This window comes from Plectropomus leopardus, chromosome 13, assembly GCF_008729295.1.
Source record: "Plectropomus leopardus isolate mb chromosome 13, YSFRI_Pleo_2.0, whole genome shotgun sequence".
Classification (NCBI taxonomy): domain Eukaryota; kingdom Metazoa; phylum Chordata; class Actinopteri; order Perciformes; family Serranidae; genus Plectropomus; species Plectropomus leopardus.
The window spans coordinates 24,512,421-24,532,059 of NC_056475.1; the positions used below are offsets into that span (position 1 = coordinate 24,512,421).

The 19,639-nt window shown below is 39.7% G+C and overlaps 1 protein-coding gene and 1 pseudogene across 10 annotated transcripts in view; one reads left to right on the forward strand and one right to left on the reverse strand.

Moving 5' to 3' along the window:
* The first annotated feature begins 3,139 nt into the window (after positions 1-3,139).
* Positions 3,140-4,148, forward strand: LOC121952783 (annotated as a pseudogene).
* Positions 4,149-5,832: 1,684 nt separating this feature from the next.
* LOC121952636 (connector enhancer of kinase suppressor of ras 2-like) overlaps positions 5,833-19,639 on the reverse strand; it is a 46,577-nt gene continuing 32,770 nt past the window's right edge. For all 10 annotated transcript variants that reach the window (XM_042499424.1, XM_042499428.1, XM_042499426.1 and 7 more), the window contains 10 exons: positions 18,334-18,524; positions 18,186-18,234; positions 17,878-18,056; positions 17,707-17,780; positions 15,153-15,224; positions 14,841-14,908; positions 12,336-12,436; positions 11,754-12,240; positions 7,011-7,210; positions 5,833-6,926 (listed from right to left, as the gene is read on the reverse strand). In XM_042499424.1, coding sequence (XP_042355358.1) covers positions 6,885-6,926; positions 7,011-7,210; positions 11,754-12,240; positions 12,336-12,436; positions 14,841-14,908; positions 15,153-15,224; positions 17,707-17,780; positions 17,878-18,056; positions 18,186-18,234; positions 18,334-18,524 — 1,463 coding nt within the window. In that variant the 3' untranslated portion in view covers positions 5,833-6,884. The remainder of the gene's footprint in view (positions 6,927-7,010; positions 7,211-11,753; positions 12,241-12,335; positions 12,437-14,840; positions 14,909-15,152; positions 15,225-17,706; positions 17,781-17,877; positions 18,057-18,185; positions 18,235-18,333; positions 18,525-19,639) is intronic.

Genomic DNA, 19,639 nt, shown 5'->3' on the forward strand with positions numbered 1-19,639 from the left:
TTTCTCGGTGCATTAGAAAGTCCTAGTTAACGGGGGTGGAGGCTGGATGATTTAAACCAGTAAAAGCAGAAAGATTTATCCCTGTTGCTCGTCTTTTCTTACACTGTTGCCTGGGCAGATCCTCCTCCGCGTTATTCTTTGCGGATCATATCATTTATCATACCCTACAGAGTAAAAATGCCTGAGGCTTCATCACAATGAGGGCATGTGTATCATATATTAGGACAATCCTCTGAGTCAGCCTTTGTTGCTCTCTCTGATAGGAGTAGTGTCTAAAAATACTCACATACATTTGATTGAGAAAAAAATAAAACATGACAATGGGTCTACTTATGTGTGCCCATGCCATACTTTATTCAATAAAAAAGTAATGTACTACAATGTGGCACACTTGTGCAATGTCAGTCAATTTCCAATGGCATGGTAATGTGTTTTAGTTATACAAAGCATGCTTGTACATTAAACACTTAATAAATACAGTTATTCCTCTTAACACTTAAAAAAATCAACTTCTGCAATTTCCTGGGGCAAATTGTAAAATAAGTCTTAAAAACACAATGCGGTTGGAGGAAGGAGTAGACACCAGTATTCGCCGGACCGAACGCACTTCAAAATACAAAACTGTTTTACAAACAATTAGGTAGACGGCATGCATACAAAAATAGACAACTATTCTGATCACACCTTTGTAATTTACAATACTAGTTCATTATTGCCAAGCGTTAAATTCTTGTGCTCCTGTGTTGAGGAATAGCTTGCTTCCTATATCTTTTCTCGTTTCTCTTGGAAAAGTACAATGTACATTCACAATCACTGAGGCACAGCACTTGATTTACAATTTTGTATAAGTACCCCAAAACATTGTGTAGTCACTGTTGTTGTAGTAATATTAAATATATATTTATATATAAGCTTAACACCCTGTACAAACATGTCCTTTAATCATGCATAACAAAAATTTGTGTACATCCAAAATAGCTTTTAATTCGTCCGTCAGAAAAACTGAAGGGTTATTCTTCTGTGGAGGAGACAGATGTAATCTCTGTGCTCAGGGTATTCCTCTCTCTGCACTGAGTGTCCTGCTGCACACTACAGTGCGTCAGTGGCATCATGCCAGCGCCCAAACTTAAAATAACACTACTGTGTGTGGGTGGGTGGGTTCAACTTTGAACACAGCCTGTTTTTCTCTAAATCAGATGACCCTGCTGTCGCTGTGGATGGATCTGCGCTGCCTGCTTTTAGAACAAACTATGGAAAAAGCTGCAGATGCACTTTTGCAGATTTTTCTGCAAAATTTATCCTAACCACAAGAACACAGCAGATCTTTAGCATCTCAGAAACACAAATGAAACTGATTAAGACAAAAAATCTAACCGCCATACCAACTTGTGAAACTATATAACACAACAGGAAGAGGAACAGAAACAGAAAATAATTTGGCTAAGTACCTGTCAGTACTTATGTATATAGGCCTTTATGTAGTGACAATGTACAACTTAATGCCAAATCCAAACAAAGCAAAGGCTGCTTGGTTTCAGTTTTTTGGTTTCAGTTCGGCTCATTGCAATGATGGCACCTGCAGCCACAAGCTGATTTAAATGTAAGCAATCCTCCTGCAAAACCTTTTGTGCAGGAGGGTTATTTAATGTTAAATCTTTAACTAAATAGTGCATACTTTATGGTTAATGTTCTCCTCGCTGAGTTATGGAACCAGAGGTGCGAAATGCTAAATCATTTCCGGGTTTTTGGAGTCATTAGTCCTTTTTGATTATTCAGTAAGCTGACAATACAGCTGGGTGATATGGCTTTCAAATTATCGGGATACATACGATATATACCTCGATATTTTGAAATCCCCTCTAAACTAATGTTCTAAAATACAAAGTTATGAAAAAACTTTAGTTACAATAAAGTAGCAACTGTCATATAATGAAGTTAAATGAACTAATGGTATCATACAGTTTCATAAAATAATGTTAAAATGAAGTTAGATACAGTTCTATTTTAGTATTGTTAGAAATAAATAAATAAAAGCTGAACTCACCGTGCTTTTACTTTGAAGCATCGGGTCGTTCTTGGGCCGGAAGTTTTGATGTTTACGCTGCACAAGATTTTGCCATCTGTATCATGGATCTATTATAAATCGGTCTGTATCCAGACTTCCCTATATTAACACATCCATGCTGTATCCAGCACGCTTCCCTATAATACATCCACGGCGTTTTGGTCAACAGTTGGATGTTAGCATTAGCAGACAGCTGAACGTGAGGATTTATCCTCTGTGCGCTGGCAACAAACTAACAGCTCTCCTTATATTGCAAAGATGTGTAAGTCAATGTGACCAGGTAGTCGCTGACACAAAAACAAAAGCCGCCATTAACAACAAAATCTCCGAATCCAGGTTTTATCATTCCTGCTTGTTCCCGCCATGCTAGCTGGCTCGTGCGTTGGCCTCTGCTGGTCTGCAACTCGCTGCAGGGGGTTGCCATGTTTGCAGGCAACTTTTCAACAGGCTGTCTGATTTATTTATACATTTATTTTTTAATCTTAAATTAAACAAGTCAAGTCGTTTTGACTTAATTCAAGTCAATTATGTCATGAGTACCAAGTCAAAGTATTTTTGGTCATATAAAACCCCTTATTTTGAAAATAAATAAATAAATACCTGTCAGGTTGGTCCCTGATATAATGTCATATTTTAGTTTAGTTCATCTCATGTTGTAGCATTTTGGTTTGGTGTGCTATAGCTTAGCTCAGTCATGTCCAAGGCCTGTGGACAGATATTACACAGCTCTTGACTTGTTTTTCTAAATATAGGCTTCAATATAATTAACACAAATCAAACAAAATGAGATGACAATCACACAGTTTGCAGACATGCACTAGATATGAACAACATAGACATGTACAGATAAACAAGCTCATTAGCGGTCAGTTTTCCCCCGTGGAAGAAATTAGAAAGCTCCTCCTAATGAGAGTGATGATGATCAATAACACTGGCCGATAATAACAGGACAGTATAAAAGCTCATCAGTGCAGTCCAAAAACACACAGGTGACACACACCTCACCTCAGATTGTGCAGTAATGTGCTGTATGTTCTGCATGACTCAGATGCTTTGTGAAAGATTTGTGTTGCCATGAAAAATTTCTCTGAGGTGACATTTATTCATCTGTCCGACTACCATGGAATGGAGGACCTGAAGTTGGTGTACTTCTGCATTTTCCTGATCACATACGTAACCATAGTTGCTGAAAATGTAGTGTTGATCGGAGTGGTCTATTGTGAAAAAAACTCTGCATGAGCCAATGTTTTTTCTGCTGTGTAACCTGGCTGTGAATGGTCTGTATGGGAGCACTGCCTTACTGCCTGCATTACTGAGCAACTTGCTGTCACACTCGTATGAGATATCTCTTCCTTTCTGTCAGACACAGATCTATGCCGTGCACACATATGCATTACTGAATTCACAATTCTAGCAGCTATGAGTTATGACAGGTATGTGGCCATTTGTTATCCGCTGCTTTATCGCACCATCATGTCACAGAAGCTTGTTAAAGTCATTGTTTTTACATGGTTGTACCCCATGCTGGCATTTTTCATCGTTTTGATTTTCACTCTTCGGCTGCAGTTTTGTGAGAGAACCATGGAAAAGGTGTACTGTATGAATTACGCACTGGTGAAACTTGCCTGTTCAGACACATCTGTTGCTAACATTGTTGGCCTAGTATCTGTGGCTCTGTACTCACTTCCACAGATTTTCATCATCTTTTATACATATGTACACATCCTGAGGATATGTGTGCTGTCATTTAGCAAATCCAAGCTCAAGGCCCTCCGGACCTGCACCCCCCACCTGCTCGCAATAACTAACTACTCCATCGGGTGCTTTATAGAAATAGCACAAAGTCGATTAACATTAATCACCTACCTTACCAAATCAGGCTGTTTTTATCACTGTATTTTTTGATATTTCCGCCCATTTTTAATCCGGTAATCTACGGTTTGAGTATTCAAGTCATAAAAGATCGACTGGTTAGGCTTTTCACCAGAAAAAGCAGGCAAGTGACGAATAATGTAGCCAGGAGGGCTGTTGGTGCATGATGGTGCATTCAAAGTGTTGTGCACGATGCTGTGAGGACACATGACTGTCTCTGGAAACACATGACATGCAGAAACATCAGAAACAAAACCCAGACCAGCCTGCACGGAGGAAAATATTTGGAGAGCTGGATGCTTGTCATGCCATGTGGGATTCTTGGAGCATTAGCCGGCTGAAGCTCAGGCTTTGTGCACATAATGTTCTGAGTTTCAGTCTGTTTGTCTGTGCCCACGTGGACACTGGATAGCTGAAGGAAATATACTGCTAGAACTTAAAAACACACCTTTATTTTTCACACTTTGTCCTGTCTGCTCTGCAAACTCTAATATGAAAACTGAAAATAAATGCAAAAATGACTGATGCTTTTATTTCGTTAATGGATTTTTCTTAGGGTTTACATGATAAATCATACATTTGTATTGCAGTGTTTTGGTTACGTTTATGTTATTCTTGACTCTGTAAGATGTGCATGTGCTCTTTTTGTGAGTTAATGCTCTCAGTGCCATAATGTGCTGAAAATGAATAAGTTAAAAGAGTGTTTTTGTGATAACTGAAAGCTTGTATATGATATTTAACAGTGCGTGCAGAATCTAGTGTCATATTTTGTACAATTTTCAATATTAAAGTATACATTTCAGCCAGTGCTTGACATTTCATCATCCATTGTCAACAAAGTCATATTTAAAAAACAATTCCCCAAACAAATATTCCTGGAAACTATAATGACTGTCATCTAGGGAGTCACAGCTACCTCCCTGACATCTAAACACACACATTTAAAAAAAAAAAAAGAAAGAAAAAAAAACAGTGATTTTATACTGGATTTGCTGTTTAAGCCTTAAAGACAGGGGTGCTGTTGTGGGTGGAAAGTGTTTCTGATAAACCTGGGCCCAAAAGGGAAAGCACAGCCTCAAAAAGTCTGGCATGAAATGTTTGGTTTTGTTTGCATTTTTTTTTTTTCATTTTTAAGTAATTCATTCCTTAATCAAATCAAAATTGACTGAATAACCAATCAGGATAAAGATTTAACTTTTTATTAAAAAAAAAAAAAACAAATTGTGGAATCTCTCAAGCGCAAAATCCACCCCTGCCAAAATCTGACGGCAGTGCAAGGATGGCGTAAATGGAGAAGGACGCTGAGGTTTTTGAATGTGGAAGTGGGAGATCGGATGAGAAACTAAAGAAAATGAAAACTGACTCATTGAGCCATAGCAAGAGTGAGCGGAGACTTATATTGTGGGAGTGAAATTTGGGGGATTTGATTGAGGCGGCAGGATGTGGATAGTGTGATAGTAGTGGAATATGTGTCAAAAACAAATGGAAAAGGTGCTGAAAGTTGAGATTTTGGGGGGGTGGCATGTTTCTCGGTGCATTAGAAAGTCCTAGTTAACGGGGGTGGAGGCTTGATGATTTAAACCAGTAAAAGCAGAAAGATTTATCCCTGTTGCTCGTCTTTTCTTACACTGTTGCCTGGGCAGATCCTCCTCCGCGTTATTCTTTGCGGATCATATCATTTATCATACCCTACAGAGTAAAAATGCCTGAGGCTTCATCACAATGAGGGCATGTGTATCATATATTAGGACAATCCTCTGAGTCAGCCTTTGTTGCTCTCTCTGATAGGAGTAGTGTCTAAAAATACTCACATACATTTGATTGAGAAAAAAAAAAAAACATGACAATGGGTCTACTTATGTGTGCCCATGCCATACTTTATTCAATAAAAAAGTAATGTAGCTACAATGTGGCACACTTGTGCAATGTCAGTCAATTTCCAATGGCATGGTAATGTGTTTTAGTTATACAAAGCATGCTTGTACATTAAACACTTAATAAATACAGTTATTCCTCTTAACACTTAAAAAAAATCAACTTCTGCAATTTCCAGGGGCAAATTGTAAAATAAGTCTTAAAAACACAATGCGGTTGGAGGAAGGAGTAGACACCAGTATTCGCCGGACCGAACGCACTTCGAAATACAAAACTGTTTTACAAACAATTAGGTAGACGGCATGCATACAAAAATAGACAACTATTCTGATCACACCTTTGTAATTTACAATACTAGTTCATTATTGCCAAGCGTTAAATTCTTGTGCTCCTGTGTTGAGGAATAGCTTGCTTCCTATATCTTCTCTCGTCTCTCTTGGAAAAGTACAATGTACATTCACAATCACTGAGGCACAGCACTTGATTTACAATTTTGTATAAGTACCCCAAAACATTGTGTAGTCACTGTTGTTGTAGTAATATTAAATATATATTTATATATAAGCTTAACACCCTGTACAAACATGTCCTTTAATCATGCATAACAAAATGTTGTGTACATCCAAAATAGCTTTTAATTCGTCCGTCAGACTTTACTGAGCGGCTGTACACAACTCCAGCATAATGTTCAAATTCAACAGAAGCAAGGGGAGGCGGTCATGCATGTAAGCGATGAGTTATACAAAGCTCTCCGACAAGTCTTTGACACAGACACAAAGTGCTTATTTGCCATAAACCCTGTTATTTAATCAAGCCAGACGTCTTTTTTTTTTTTTTTTTTTTTTTTGCTTTTTGTAACAGCCCTCATCTTTAAAAGTGGAGAGAGACACCAAGTCTTTGTGCTCCTGCACGGTGAGCAAGGTTGGAGATGCTGAAAAAGGGAAGGCGCGCCGAGCAGGTAAAGGGAGGTTTTTTTTGGTGCCTTTAATCTCCAGCAAAGGGATGGCAGCTGTGTGAGGCACAGGCAGAGGCAATACGTTTGAGGTTTCATCACTGATCCTCACAGTCTACCCTAAAAACCCAGAGACCGGTTTGTGTCTTGAAGAGGGACATTCTGTAAGGAGGTGAGGGTGTCCATTAGTAATGAGCCAATAAATCACACACTTTTGGAGAGACATAAATGCTTAATACATGTTACCTTAAGTGAGCTGTGGAGGATCCGGAGGCGATGAAGCTTGTCGTTGAGCAGGGGGTCGTTGACTCGGCGCACAAATGAGCGCTTGTACTCCAGGCGGCTGGCTGATCTATGGTCAGCCGAGGTGGACAGACTGGTCTGCTCCAAAGCACGGTACAAATCTCCCAGAGAGTCTGCCTGCATCCTGCAGTCCCGTCCATGGCCTGTAAAAGGACAAGCAATAATCAACAAAAATGTTACTGCAACCAAACCCAAGAGCGAGATTCTTTTTCTTTTTTTTCTCTAAATTATCACCTTATACTAAACAAGGTGATAATTAATAAAAGTTCTCTGTATGCAGGCTGTTAACTTACAATTTTGCTGATAAAAAAAGAAAGAAGGAACCTCATCCACCATATGAAGCTGTAGCTGTAACTGCAGTCTCTCTCTGCCCACACATTCACACCAACCGAGTTTATGCTACCTGCCCAGCGTGAAATGGCAGAGAGCCGAAGCTAACAAGTGGCTGTGAAGGGACTCAAAATATTGCAAGTTGACACCGAGGTCAGCGGATATTGAGGACATTTTTCTGGAAAGAAATGTGTTGTTGAGGTTTTTTTTTTTTTAGATGTAACTGTTTCATGCTTTAGGTAATAAAAATTGCATAACATTTATCCCAGGGGCTGTTTCAGTGATCTGAGGTCAGTAAAAGTATTAATACCACACAGTAAAAGTACTCAAAGTCCTGCACTGACAATGTTAAGCATGTACAATCAGAAAAATTAGATTATTATATAAAATAATACAAAAAAAATGCAGAAAATGGTCCTTGTAACTGTTAAATCATTAGATTAGAATTACTCATGCACTGACGTGACTATTTTCTGTTGTAGTTGGGTGAAGCAAATTTTGAACTATTTCACATAGGGCTGCTATAATTCTGAATATTCTGATAATTATTTTCTCAATTTATAAAATATACGTCATTTTTCTTAATAAAACTTATAGTGAGAAAATAGTGAGAAATGTCACCAGAATCCAGTCTGTTATCTTCAAATTGCTTGTTCAGTCTGACCAACAGTCTTTAAATAACATTTTTAATAACTTTAAATTTATCAAGTTCACTGTAATTTAACATGAGCAAAAGGAGCAGATTCTGACATTTGAGATTCAGTTAGTAAATAGTACTAACAAAGTTTGAATTTTTATTTGATTGACCAATCAATTCATTGACTTAGTAACCAATGACTACAGCTCTCAAATACCTGCAGTGGAGTAAGAAGTGCAATATTTTGCCCCTGAGCTATAAAGATTTAGAGTACAAGTATGTAAAATAAAATAGAAATATTCAAGTACAAGAACATCAAATTCTTCTTAAATACAGTACTTGAGTAAATGTACTTAGTTACCACCATTGGTTGCATTGCACTGCTTGCTACAGTGACAAAGATGTAAGCAGATCAGAACTATGTGCAAATAAAAATATGTGGTTTTGTAATTTAACCAAGCCTTTAGTGTACTTCCATACAAAGTTAGCATGTTTTTAGATTTTATTCATCTTATTTTTTTTCTTCAATTCAGTTCACTTTCAGTTAGTTTCCATAGTGGGTTTGCTTGATTTGCTTGAGTTTCTTTTTTATGTTTAATTTCAGTTTAATTCTTATTAGTTTCAGCATGAGTTTTATTTTTTTCTTTTAATTTATCATATGGCAGTTATTTGTCAGAGGCAAAATTTTAAGTTCAGAATAGGTAATACAATACAAATATTTTAGTTTGTTTTGCAAGTAATACAATATCGTATTAGTATTTGTGTTTTTCAGAAGTCTAGTTTTTATTTTTATTTGTTTACTAAAACGCTTAGTTTTTACTTTTTTTTAATTGAATACAACAACCTTGTTAGTGCTACCAGTGTTAACATGTATTAAACATCACATAAAGGTCTTGATAAAGAAATTATTTTTTTTTCTGTATTTTAATCATGGAACCTTTTTTATACCATATGAAAATTATCTGTATTCTTTTCTGATTACTCAGATAATGTATGAATATATGTTTTTCATGAGCTCACAGGATGAACATTCCTAATACTTCATTCTGTGGTACGTCTCTTCATTATGGCGTCTTGTTGAAGGAAAACACAGCTCCTACATCATTCTGATATAAGACCAGCACCCTCTACTGTTTACATACACTGCCCTCTGTTGGCAGGATACAAACACTGCACTAGTGCTCTGAATCTGGTAGTCGTCACTGTTTCGTGTTTTGGTGCGTTCTGAAGCTTTGGGGCTGTGCTTTGAAATGTATCATGCTTTATTTGCCGCCTGTTTTGTGTTTCTTTCTTGTCTTTACAGGCAGTAGAGGAGAGAATGAACGGTGGAGCAATAGATAAATGAGGACAAGAAGAACGGACCCTGAGGCGCGTTTCTTTATCCTGTTCAGAATTCAACATTAACATGGGCTGAAAGGATTCCTCCTCGCTTCACCATTCAAACACTGCCGAGAGGCACAATGACATCTCGATCGGGCGAGAGAGAAAGAAAAAGAAGGAGAGAAAGAGTGAGCGTGAGTGCGTGAGAGAAAGTGGACTGCCAAGATAAATCACTATCAAATCAGACACTAAATTTCATCTCACTTAGGCAACTGCCCTGGAGGTTTTTGAGGGACGGCAAATGGGCTGGCTTCAAATCCCATCCAATAAAGCAATAATAGCGAGTATTCAACCTCTGACATTTGCTGCTTCTGACTGCCTGTTAGCAGCTTTAATAAAATAACCAACGACAAATAAGCACACTTGCTCAATGCTGTGCAGAAGACTGATCTGCACGTAAAGTGTGCATGACAGCCTTAAATTTGTTAATTTCAGGTTGATCTCAGTTATATTGTTAAGTGGGACACCTTGATCTCCTCTAAAGGTCTACTGCAGTGGTTCACAACTTTGTGCGACATACCTCAAACACCCCTGTCAGATTAGATCAAGTATCCCTTCATCACCCCAAACCTCATGTCCCAATTGTACTGATTAAAACTGCTGTTTAACACCGTTACTATATAAAAATGGATGTTGTTACACTGATTTTTCCTTGCAACACACTGTGGTCCTGACATTGTCCGTGTTTAGAATTTTTAGTCAAATTTGTACCAGCACCACTTAGAGTGGCAGAAGCTGGGCAGTTTATTCATGACTTCTTCAACTTCTCTGCTCACTTGCAAACTAGTTTTCGTGCAGTCTCAGTCGCGGCGCTTGGTGTTGAAGTGCTACAAGTGACTCAGCTCGATGGGATGCATTTCCTGTGCAGCTGGTTCATACTGAAAAAAATCAGCCAATTTCTAATCTTATTTGCGGGTGTATTTTCCTCCTGAACAGAAAAGTGTGGGTACCTGTTTTTACCACATGGTAATTTGTAATTTTCAAATTAACTAGATATTTAACATTTCTGTCCAAGTAACCATGGCAACTGCAGGAGTACTCCACAGGTTAATAGGTACGCACAAACAAATGGTCATCATTACGTGTGTGATGTAAGGTTGCAAGGTGAGTCACAGACTGCTGCAGGGGTGACATTTTTCTGTAAGCCAACACGGAGGTTAGCGTCGCCCTGGTTCCCTTGACAAAAAGCCGATGGGATTTCTCAATTGGATTTTAGATTATTGCAGAAAATAAGCTTTGTGGCAAACCAACGTTAATGACATTTACAAGCTTTGCAAGATCATGTCAGCAAGATGATCTTCACAAATGAACACAACTTTTATGAGCTTTGAAGCTTAAATGCTATGCCAGAAGCAAAAACAGCATGGTCACATGATTTAACATCCCTACCACAACGAGGCTGTGAAGCAGGATGACGGTTTGTAGTCTCATTTAGCCACTTGTTAGCAACTGTCTTTTTAAGACAAGACAGCTTCAAAAGTCACAGGTGGGATAGGTACTGATGTATTTTACGTTGTGAAACAAAACCATAAAAATCTCTTCAGTTTATGGTAACCACAAACCTGATTTCAGGGTTTTCACCAAAAGCTCATTCAAAAAAAACACCGACCTCGAGACCAGGGACCCTGGAGTGCAAAAACTCTGTTCAGGTTTTTTGACTCATTTCTGGAGCATTCTACAGCTCCCCAAAAGTGAAACCAAAACATCTTGATGGCCCCCTGGTAGCTGCCTGAAGTCACAAACCCCACCCCCTCCATGTTAGCAAATGGGACATAAGCCAAATTTAAAAAGTGCCTGTTTAATACATTTTTCCAAAGTTTGGTTTTACTTAGTTTTTTGATGCTGATAAAAAGGAGATTTGAAAACATGATTGACAGCTCTGTGTGTGTCAATAGTTGTGCTTGTGATCAGTGGTGCTGCACACGATTGGGTCGGACAGGTGTATGGGCCAGAACTCAATACCACAGTTCCACTTTCTGATCACGACTGGGCAAACTCTGGCTCCAAATGACATCACAACTGCAAGATGGCAGCAGCCAAATCTACAATATTATGGCTTCACTTCTGTACCGTTAGAGAAAGTTGAGACGCGTCATCCTTCTTTATATACAGTCTTTGGTTGCAACTAATTATTATTACTGTTGTGATAAATGATTTAAATGTATGATTGATTGATGATGAAAATTGTTGTCATGGATCAACTGATTGATTGGCGACTGACTGTTCTGGTTTCAGTATGACACTATCTGCTGTAATCTCAAACCTGGTTATAAATTTTTAAACCTCTATGCTTGTGGTTTATGTGTAAAGATGTAAAACAGAGATGCTGTGTGTCTGACCGCTGCCTCTGGGCCGGTCCAGCTGGTAGTGATGAGGCTCCCTCTGATCCGATGCAGCGGCGGTGGCGGCCAGGATAGCATGGAGCCCGCTGTCCCTGGGTAGCGTGAAGCTGCGGGGTTTCCCTCCTGCGTCTGAGTCGATGCTGGACCTGAGGGGCAGAGGCAGGGCTCTGTACTGTTCTTGCAGCAGGCTGCGCTGTGCAGGCAGGGTGGACTGCCTGCGGTACTCCATCGCCAGTTGATCTCTGTCCTCAGACAGCAGGTTCTCCTCTACCGGAAACGTCTGCAGGTAGTGCATCCTCGCGTTGCTTTCCATCTGGTCCTGCCACGAGTTCCGGTGGCCGCTCGTCTTCTGCCCGGGGGAGACGCCGTTGTTGCTGCTGTTGCCGTCCTGAGGCTCAGAGTGGAAGTCGTCATGAGAGGAGCGGGACTGGAAGGTGTCAGAGGAGGAGAGGTGGCCACGCTTCGGCTCCAGGTAGGGACTCACCTTAACACAGTACACACACACACACACACACACACACACACACACACACACACACACACACATCTATCTACTGAACTACATGCTGACAGACTCACTGAAGATGCTCTGGGATAGGTGTCATAAGGTGGCGGTGGACTGTCCTGTTTGGACATCGAGGTCATCTCCATGTCCTCATGATCACTCTCACTCCAGTAATCTGTCATGAAAAACACTGTGTCACCTTTTTATCTCTATGGCAGCATCAAAAAACAAGCTATTTAAATGCAGCATTACAGCACAGGTGGGGCAGAGTCATTGTTTTACAAGTCACAAATCTCAAGCCTTTGCACTCAAGTCCCAAGTCACCTTAACTATGAGTTTCGAGTCCTAACAAGCCATAATGCAGTCTTTGCCAAATGTAAAGTTTGTTGGAAGTTGTTACATGTCTGTTATTTTCAACCCGCAGTTCATAGTTTTGTACTTGAACAAAATGTCATTAGTATAATTTTTTCCAACTGCTGCTCAGTAACGTAACGGTATTTCTCTCCTCCAATGTGATTGGATGCTGGCGGATCAGTTCAAACAAAGCAGATCTGGAGAATCTATTGTCGACTTGCTGGGCATGAAAAGCGTTAATGTTAGTTGAGGGAAATGAATTGATTTTGGCACACTTTATTAATAACATACTTTTTAAATCTCTGTATGGGGGAAGGTATCGAGTATTTTTAAGTCAAAAGGCTCAAGTCCAAGTGATTGGTGTTAAAACTCTATGTTGAGTTGCAAATCTATTTTGATTTTTGAAGTCGAGTCTAAAGTCATCAAATATGTGAGTTGAGTTTGACTCGATTCCAAGTCATGTGACTTGAGTCCACACCTCTGCATTACAGAAAAACCTTTTAAAAAACATTTATCAAAACAGAGCACCAACATTCAGTCCCAGTGTTCCTACACATTTACCATTTTAAAATTACAGACTTTCTCAGTAGATTTTTCAGACTAAATAGCTCGCCCGGGGCACACTTGCATTTACCTACGGTGACCATTCAGTCCACACTACACAGAATGCTGGATGTTCAACTGTCAAACATCTCTGCCCAAAAAGGGAAGTAATCTCACTGGTGCTACCCATGATCATATTATTTTCCCTGAACATATTGAATATGTAATATTATATTATTGTTCCCCTGTGTTAAGTCAAATGATGTAATTTTCACTGTCTGTGCAGGCTTGTTTATTCACCGTGTCAATGGAAATGATGATGAATACAGCCATAAAAGTTTCCTTACGTTGAAAAGATACTTTTCTGATAACGGCATCTCTGCATAATTAATGCATTTTCAGAAGAGCTTAATATTTGTTTTTTGGTCATGAAAGTCTGGATTTGGTTCAGATAAAAGGTATTTGGAGCAGAGCTGTTTTGCAGGCTGTGACGTGCAGGCTTGGAGGCAGCTCTGCGTAGGAGTGTGCGTTTTGTTGCACGTCATATTTTTGGTTGTGCTTTCGACGACATCAAATTCGCTTTAGCTCTCACACAGTGGAAAACATTTTGGCTGCTTTGGCCGTCTACTCTAAATGCCCTGAAAATCACACTGCTTTTATGATAAATTTTTAGAAATTCTCAATTTTAGATTTTAGAAAACAGAATAGCGACACATATTTTTCCATATCTTCTCTTCTTTTCCCTACTTATCCTGACATGGAAATGACTTTTCCATTGTGCATAGGAAGCCTGCACACCTGTCAGAATCTTCCCACCTGGACTTCTGTAGCTGAGTTTAGAGAGCCTGAGGTCTGTCATGGCTTATGAGACCTCAGTTACATGTTTGCAGCTGATACAAATAATACATACATATAATTTTGACATGTTTCACCTTTGAACTCCTGTTTGAGGTCAGAGGGATCAGCTGTCCCCATTAATAAGCGTTTTGACATGTGTAGCTGCAGCATGCTGCAGGTGTGACATAAGCCCAGACCTGACTGCTGCTGAGGCTGAACGTGGAGACACATGAATCCAAGATGTGAGAACTTCCTGTTAAGTCATCTGGAGGTGTTAAGGGTCGAATTTAGCAACTTGTCTGGGAAGGAAAAAACCCTGTCTTCATAAACCAAACGACAAACGCGATCTCAGCCGCCCACCTTTGCAGGGTCTCTACGTAGGCTCCTCTAAATAGCACAAAGGATGCTTACATTACTTCCTGTCCATTTGTGAGATGCCAAAGAACACCAGAATATGAAGATAACAAGCACGCCTTCAGCCCCTAAAATTAGCATTTATATTCAGCACAAAGCAGAGATGCTTGAATCAGATGTGAAGTGGAAGTGCAACTGGGGAGAGGTGTTAAAAAGCCTCAGCTACTGATGTAGAAATAAGTTATTTATTCAATTCTCTCTTCTGTTGCAGCATGTATAAGATGGAGCTTTTTTTGTGAAAGATTGCTGCTGTGGACATGTGATATGGAATTAAGAACTCGCCAAGTGAAGACTAGGCAAAATAATTCTCCATGCATTCGTCATTACATATTTATATCAGACTCCTCAATCATGGTGTTTTACATAAGCGTCGACCTGTAACAGACTGTGAATCTTTTGCAGCGACGTGAACAGTCTGTGACTAATCTCACCTTGGTCCTGACGAATTTTCTCCTGCTCTGAGTAACCTGCCACTGCCATACTGAGACGACTCAGCCACCTGTGGGGGGGAGAATAACGGTCATGACGCACAGTGACTTGACATCCAATAAAGCAACGTGTGCTTGTGTGATGTGTTTGTCTCCGTGTTTGACCAATCACCTTGCAAAACTGCTCTTTTCAAGCAGAGTGGGCAGTGTGATGGGGTGGGGGGTTCAATTTCCGGCCAGCAGGGGTATAAATGTGGTTGCAGAATGGGGATTGGGGGAGTTTACAGCATGACTATCACAGCCTCATTAACTCACCGGGACATGTCGTCTACATTTTCCGCTGCAAAGTAGAAAGTCTTTATCTTCGGATGGCAAGCCTTGAAAGCGCTGAAAAGAAACCCAGAGTATATTTAATCATATGTATGCACAAGAACTGAGAGGTATATAGCACATTAACATATGAATACAGAAGACTGCCGAGGTAAACAGGCGCACAGTCTCTCTCTCTCTCACACACATACACAGTAATTCAGACTGACACAAAAACAGCAAGACTTTGCATCATAGGATAAACTGCTCTGCTTATTTCCAGCAGCTGTATGAAGGTCTAAGTCTGTTTCATTAAGCGTGCGTGCAAACACAATCCTGCAGCCAGAAGCTGAGTGGTGTGATTAGGATACACAAAGGTAAGCCATGGTTATAAAAAGCCTTATAATGACTCTTAAAACATCTGAATTGGCTGGCTTTTAACCCATTACTGAACAACAAACTCATTAAATGTGCCATTAGTTTTTTGCCACAAAGCATACTGTATAAAGTGGCTGAACTATATTGAATTGTCTATGTTGGATTTGCAACTGAATTTTAAAAAGCAAGATTTGGCTTTTTTTAAAACCAGATCAGATTTAACTTCTGGCCATCTGAAGGTCTAGAAATGTAGAAAAAACTTCTACACCTACTTGCTTTAAAGACTCTTTTTTGTTGCTGTTGTTGTTGTTGCTGGGTTTATTAGTGCTATGGCACTTGTGCTTCTGTTTTTTTTTGTACCATGCACCCGCAGGCGCCACACACTGCATTTAAAATACATTCTAAAAAATCAACTTTTGAAAATATTTTTTAAGGAATGAAATGGATCAACACTCATTCTCAACAAATAATTAGCCCTTTCTCTTGATACTGCCCTCAGGTCCAAAAAGCGCTACATGTTTGTCCAAGACTTGGTTAAATTATCACTGATACAATAGGATGTATGCACTTCTTGTTTTACATATCTAGTCTACTTAGTGTTAAGTAAGTAAACCTGAAGAAGGTCATGCATTTTGTGTGTGTATCTGTCTGTCTGCAGCTTATCTCACAAACTACACGACCAATCAGCCTAATATTTTTTGTGCCCATGTATGATTGTATGCTCAAGGACCTCTCATGATTGCAGTGATACACAATCCTTGAAAAACCACCTTTATTGACTACTTCGTTTTATGCCGCAAGTGATGAACAATTTCTTCATCTTATAATCTTGTTTCCACTAGGGACAATGTTCATGGTGGTCATGTTAAATGATTGTTAGTATTTTCATTTGAAATTGACATTTTACCTTGTTGGCATTTAGGAATTGTTCCTGTCCAGATTTGTATGCCAAGGTAAGATAATTGTGGTTTGTATTAATACTACCAATCACAGCAATGGTTTTTGATGACATGCAATAGTGTTCGCTAGCTGCTGAAATGGCTTTATTGGTTAACTCATCACTTGTGGTGGCAATACACTGGGCAACTTTGTGGTCAACATGACAGGGCAATGTGCTCGCCAACAGGTTTTAACGTACACTCGATGCCTTTGTTTAATTAAAATGCATTTCTGGCAACAGTCTAGCCTAAAAACATGCCTTATCTAGTCTGTTGCAGGCCACATTGTGACCTTTATCATGGCTCAAAAACTGACATCTATACAAAGGTTTGGACTCATTTCGTCTCATCCTCTACTGTCATGCACATACAAAGCCTGCACTCCCTGTTCCCCATCCTACACTCTCACAGACACACCTGATCTCTACTCTACTCAGTGCACCTTTCTAGATATTAGATATTAGTAGATATTTTAACACCATCATTGCACTATGCAATGAGCACTGCTGTTATGCAGGAAATTTTGATTGCTGTTTGTAAACGGCATTGCCAGTGAATGTGAAAGTGAAAGCAAAAGTAAAAGTGAACACCAGATTCTCTCATTTAAGGCGGCATTTCACCTTGCTATGTTTGCATTTTTTCGGCATTGTGTCCACAATTTTTGCAGCTTCCTCTTTGATGTGTGCTGCTTATGGCAGAAAAATACACCACCACACACTTCTGGTGGGTCATTAGTAATGACTGAGAGGGATTACTTTTGTATGAACCAATACTTCATTTTTTCAGGGAAATCCTGCATAGTATACCTTTCATCTTTTTCATTATTTTATTTGTGGTCTCAGATTTAAATTAATATCCTATACAAAATTATAATAAAACTATGAATGTACACATCTGCTGTCCTCCTGTCAGCATACAAAAATGCTGCTGCTCAATGGTGCTTATGCATATTGTTTGTGAGTCAAACGTCCTCTGTAAATTGTCCGTTTTGCATGGTCAGTCCCCTAAATTATTCAATATATATGCCAATGGTTTTCTTGCCAAGAACCAATTTGCACAAGGTTACCTCTGCACCGATAACACATTTGTAGGACTGTATCTGAATATGCAATATAAAGTCTCAGCTGTCATCTTTGTCTTCAAGAAATTTGTATCTAGTTTTGTCCCATTTTGAGGCTAAATGGAAAAGCAATGCAATTCTTAGAAACTTGATCCGTTGTGTTCAGGTGAAAATCAGTACTCACTACTTCCTTCTGCATTCAGTGGCACGATCTATCTTGAACTCTGGGAGGCTGACAAAGCCCTCTGCCTTCTCATCCTGTGACGAGCAAAAGCAGAGTTAAAACAGTGTGCCACATAATGAATCAAGGCTTAATGCTGCAAATTGCTATTTTGTAAAAAATCATCATATTCACCTCCTCGTTCATGTACCAGTACAGGCACGTGTCTTTCAGGATGAACCAGTATTTCTTCCACTTCTGCGAAAAATAAGTTTTAGCATCCTTCTTTTTCCACAGCCAGCCCTCACAGTCCCCCTGACCCAAGTCTCTGCAGGAAATCCGCCGCTTGCTGATTGAAGACATGGGACTTCCAGCTGCAGGCGGCACCAGAGGAGCAGAACAGACGACGGGGTCAGAAAACACAGCTCCAGAAACACCTGCTCATGTTTGGGTTTGAGTACATGTGAGCGCTCAAGTGAAACTCCTTGAATAAATGCTCTTACCTTTACTTTTCTTCTTTGACCTTGACAGCAGTGAGGAGCGTTCAAACACCTGCAAAGTAAACAAGAATGACGACATGCAGAGGACCCCCGTGCTTCTATGCTAGCTTTCAACAAAAAATGTGGAGTTTTATAGACACAAGGGACTCACGTGGTAGAGGGAGGCAGAGTCGGAGCTGGATGTGGACAGGGAGACTTCCATCTGGAGCGCAGGGACAAGTGTGTAATGGGTGGGGCTGCCTCCCCGATCGGTCTTCCTCCTGTTCTGACTCAGGCTGCGTCCCAGCAGGAATTCGTCCCCCGGGGTTTTATCTTCACTCGCAAAACGCAGGAGGGAATTCTCTGCAGAGAAACAACAGAGGCATAGTCAATGCTACACGCACTTAATGAAATTGAACTTCAAAAAAGTATCATTTACATACTAAATGCTCTTTACAGTTCCACAGAACACATCAGAATTATGAGATGCTGCACCATTTCAGTAAGACCGTTTCAATTTAAGGTCCAGTGTGTCATATTTAGGGAATATATTGACAAAAATGGATGATAATATAATAAGTATGTTTTCTTTGGTGTATAATCACCTGACAATAAGAATCATCAGTTTTTTGTTACCTTAGAATGAGCTGTTTATATCTACATAGAGAGCGATCATCGTCCCTGAAACTGCAACGCCATGCTTCTACAGTGGCCCAGAACAGACAAACCAAATGCTGGATTTATATAGGGCCTTTCTTGTTTTTGGGTTGACCACTGTAGTTAGCAGCCCTTCTGTGACAAGCTGAACAGCCTTGGAAAAACACTGATTTTAAATGTAAACCTGCCGATAATTCGGCTAAACATCCAGATCTTAAGTTATCGGAGACACTAGAATTACTGTCTGACTGTTAGCTAGCTGCGCATCCGCATCTGCAAACAGCGTCGGAGAAACACTTATTTGTTATCAAACTATTTTATCCTGACTCGGAGGTCATGCTTGGCACATGGGAGAAGTTTCAGCTGGTTGTAATCTGCAAACCTAACCGCTAGATGCCACTCCATCCTACACATTGCCCCTTTAAGTCACGTAATTTTGCATGCAGACTTTGGACTTTTAGCTGCATATTAGTTGCTACAATAGTTTGTCACAATAATGATCAAACCTTTATGTAATCGACTGTAAGAGCTGTCAGATGCCTTTAACAATCTCTCTTTCTGAGATCAGTGAATGCTGATGTTTCAAAGGACTACCTACAGAGGACGGCTGTTGTCAGGCAGGAAGCCCTCAAACTTCCAAATACTGTCTCTTGTAGATAAATATAGCTCCATCACTTTTTTTTTTTTGCAAAACCCAAAGGAGCAACATATCACCATCATCCCCAGAGGAAACAAACACATCACTCAAGTCTTTCTTTGAGACTGAAATAAAGTAATTCAGTCTCCTCCCACTCCATTTACCACCTGGTTTGACAGTCACC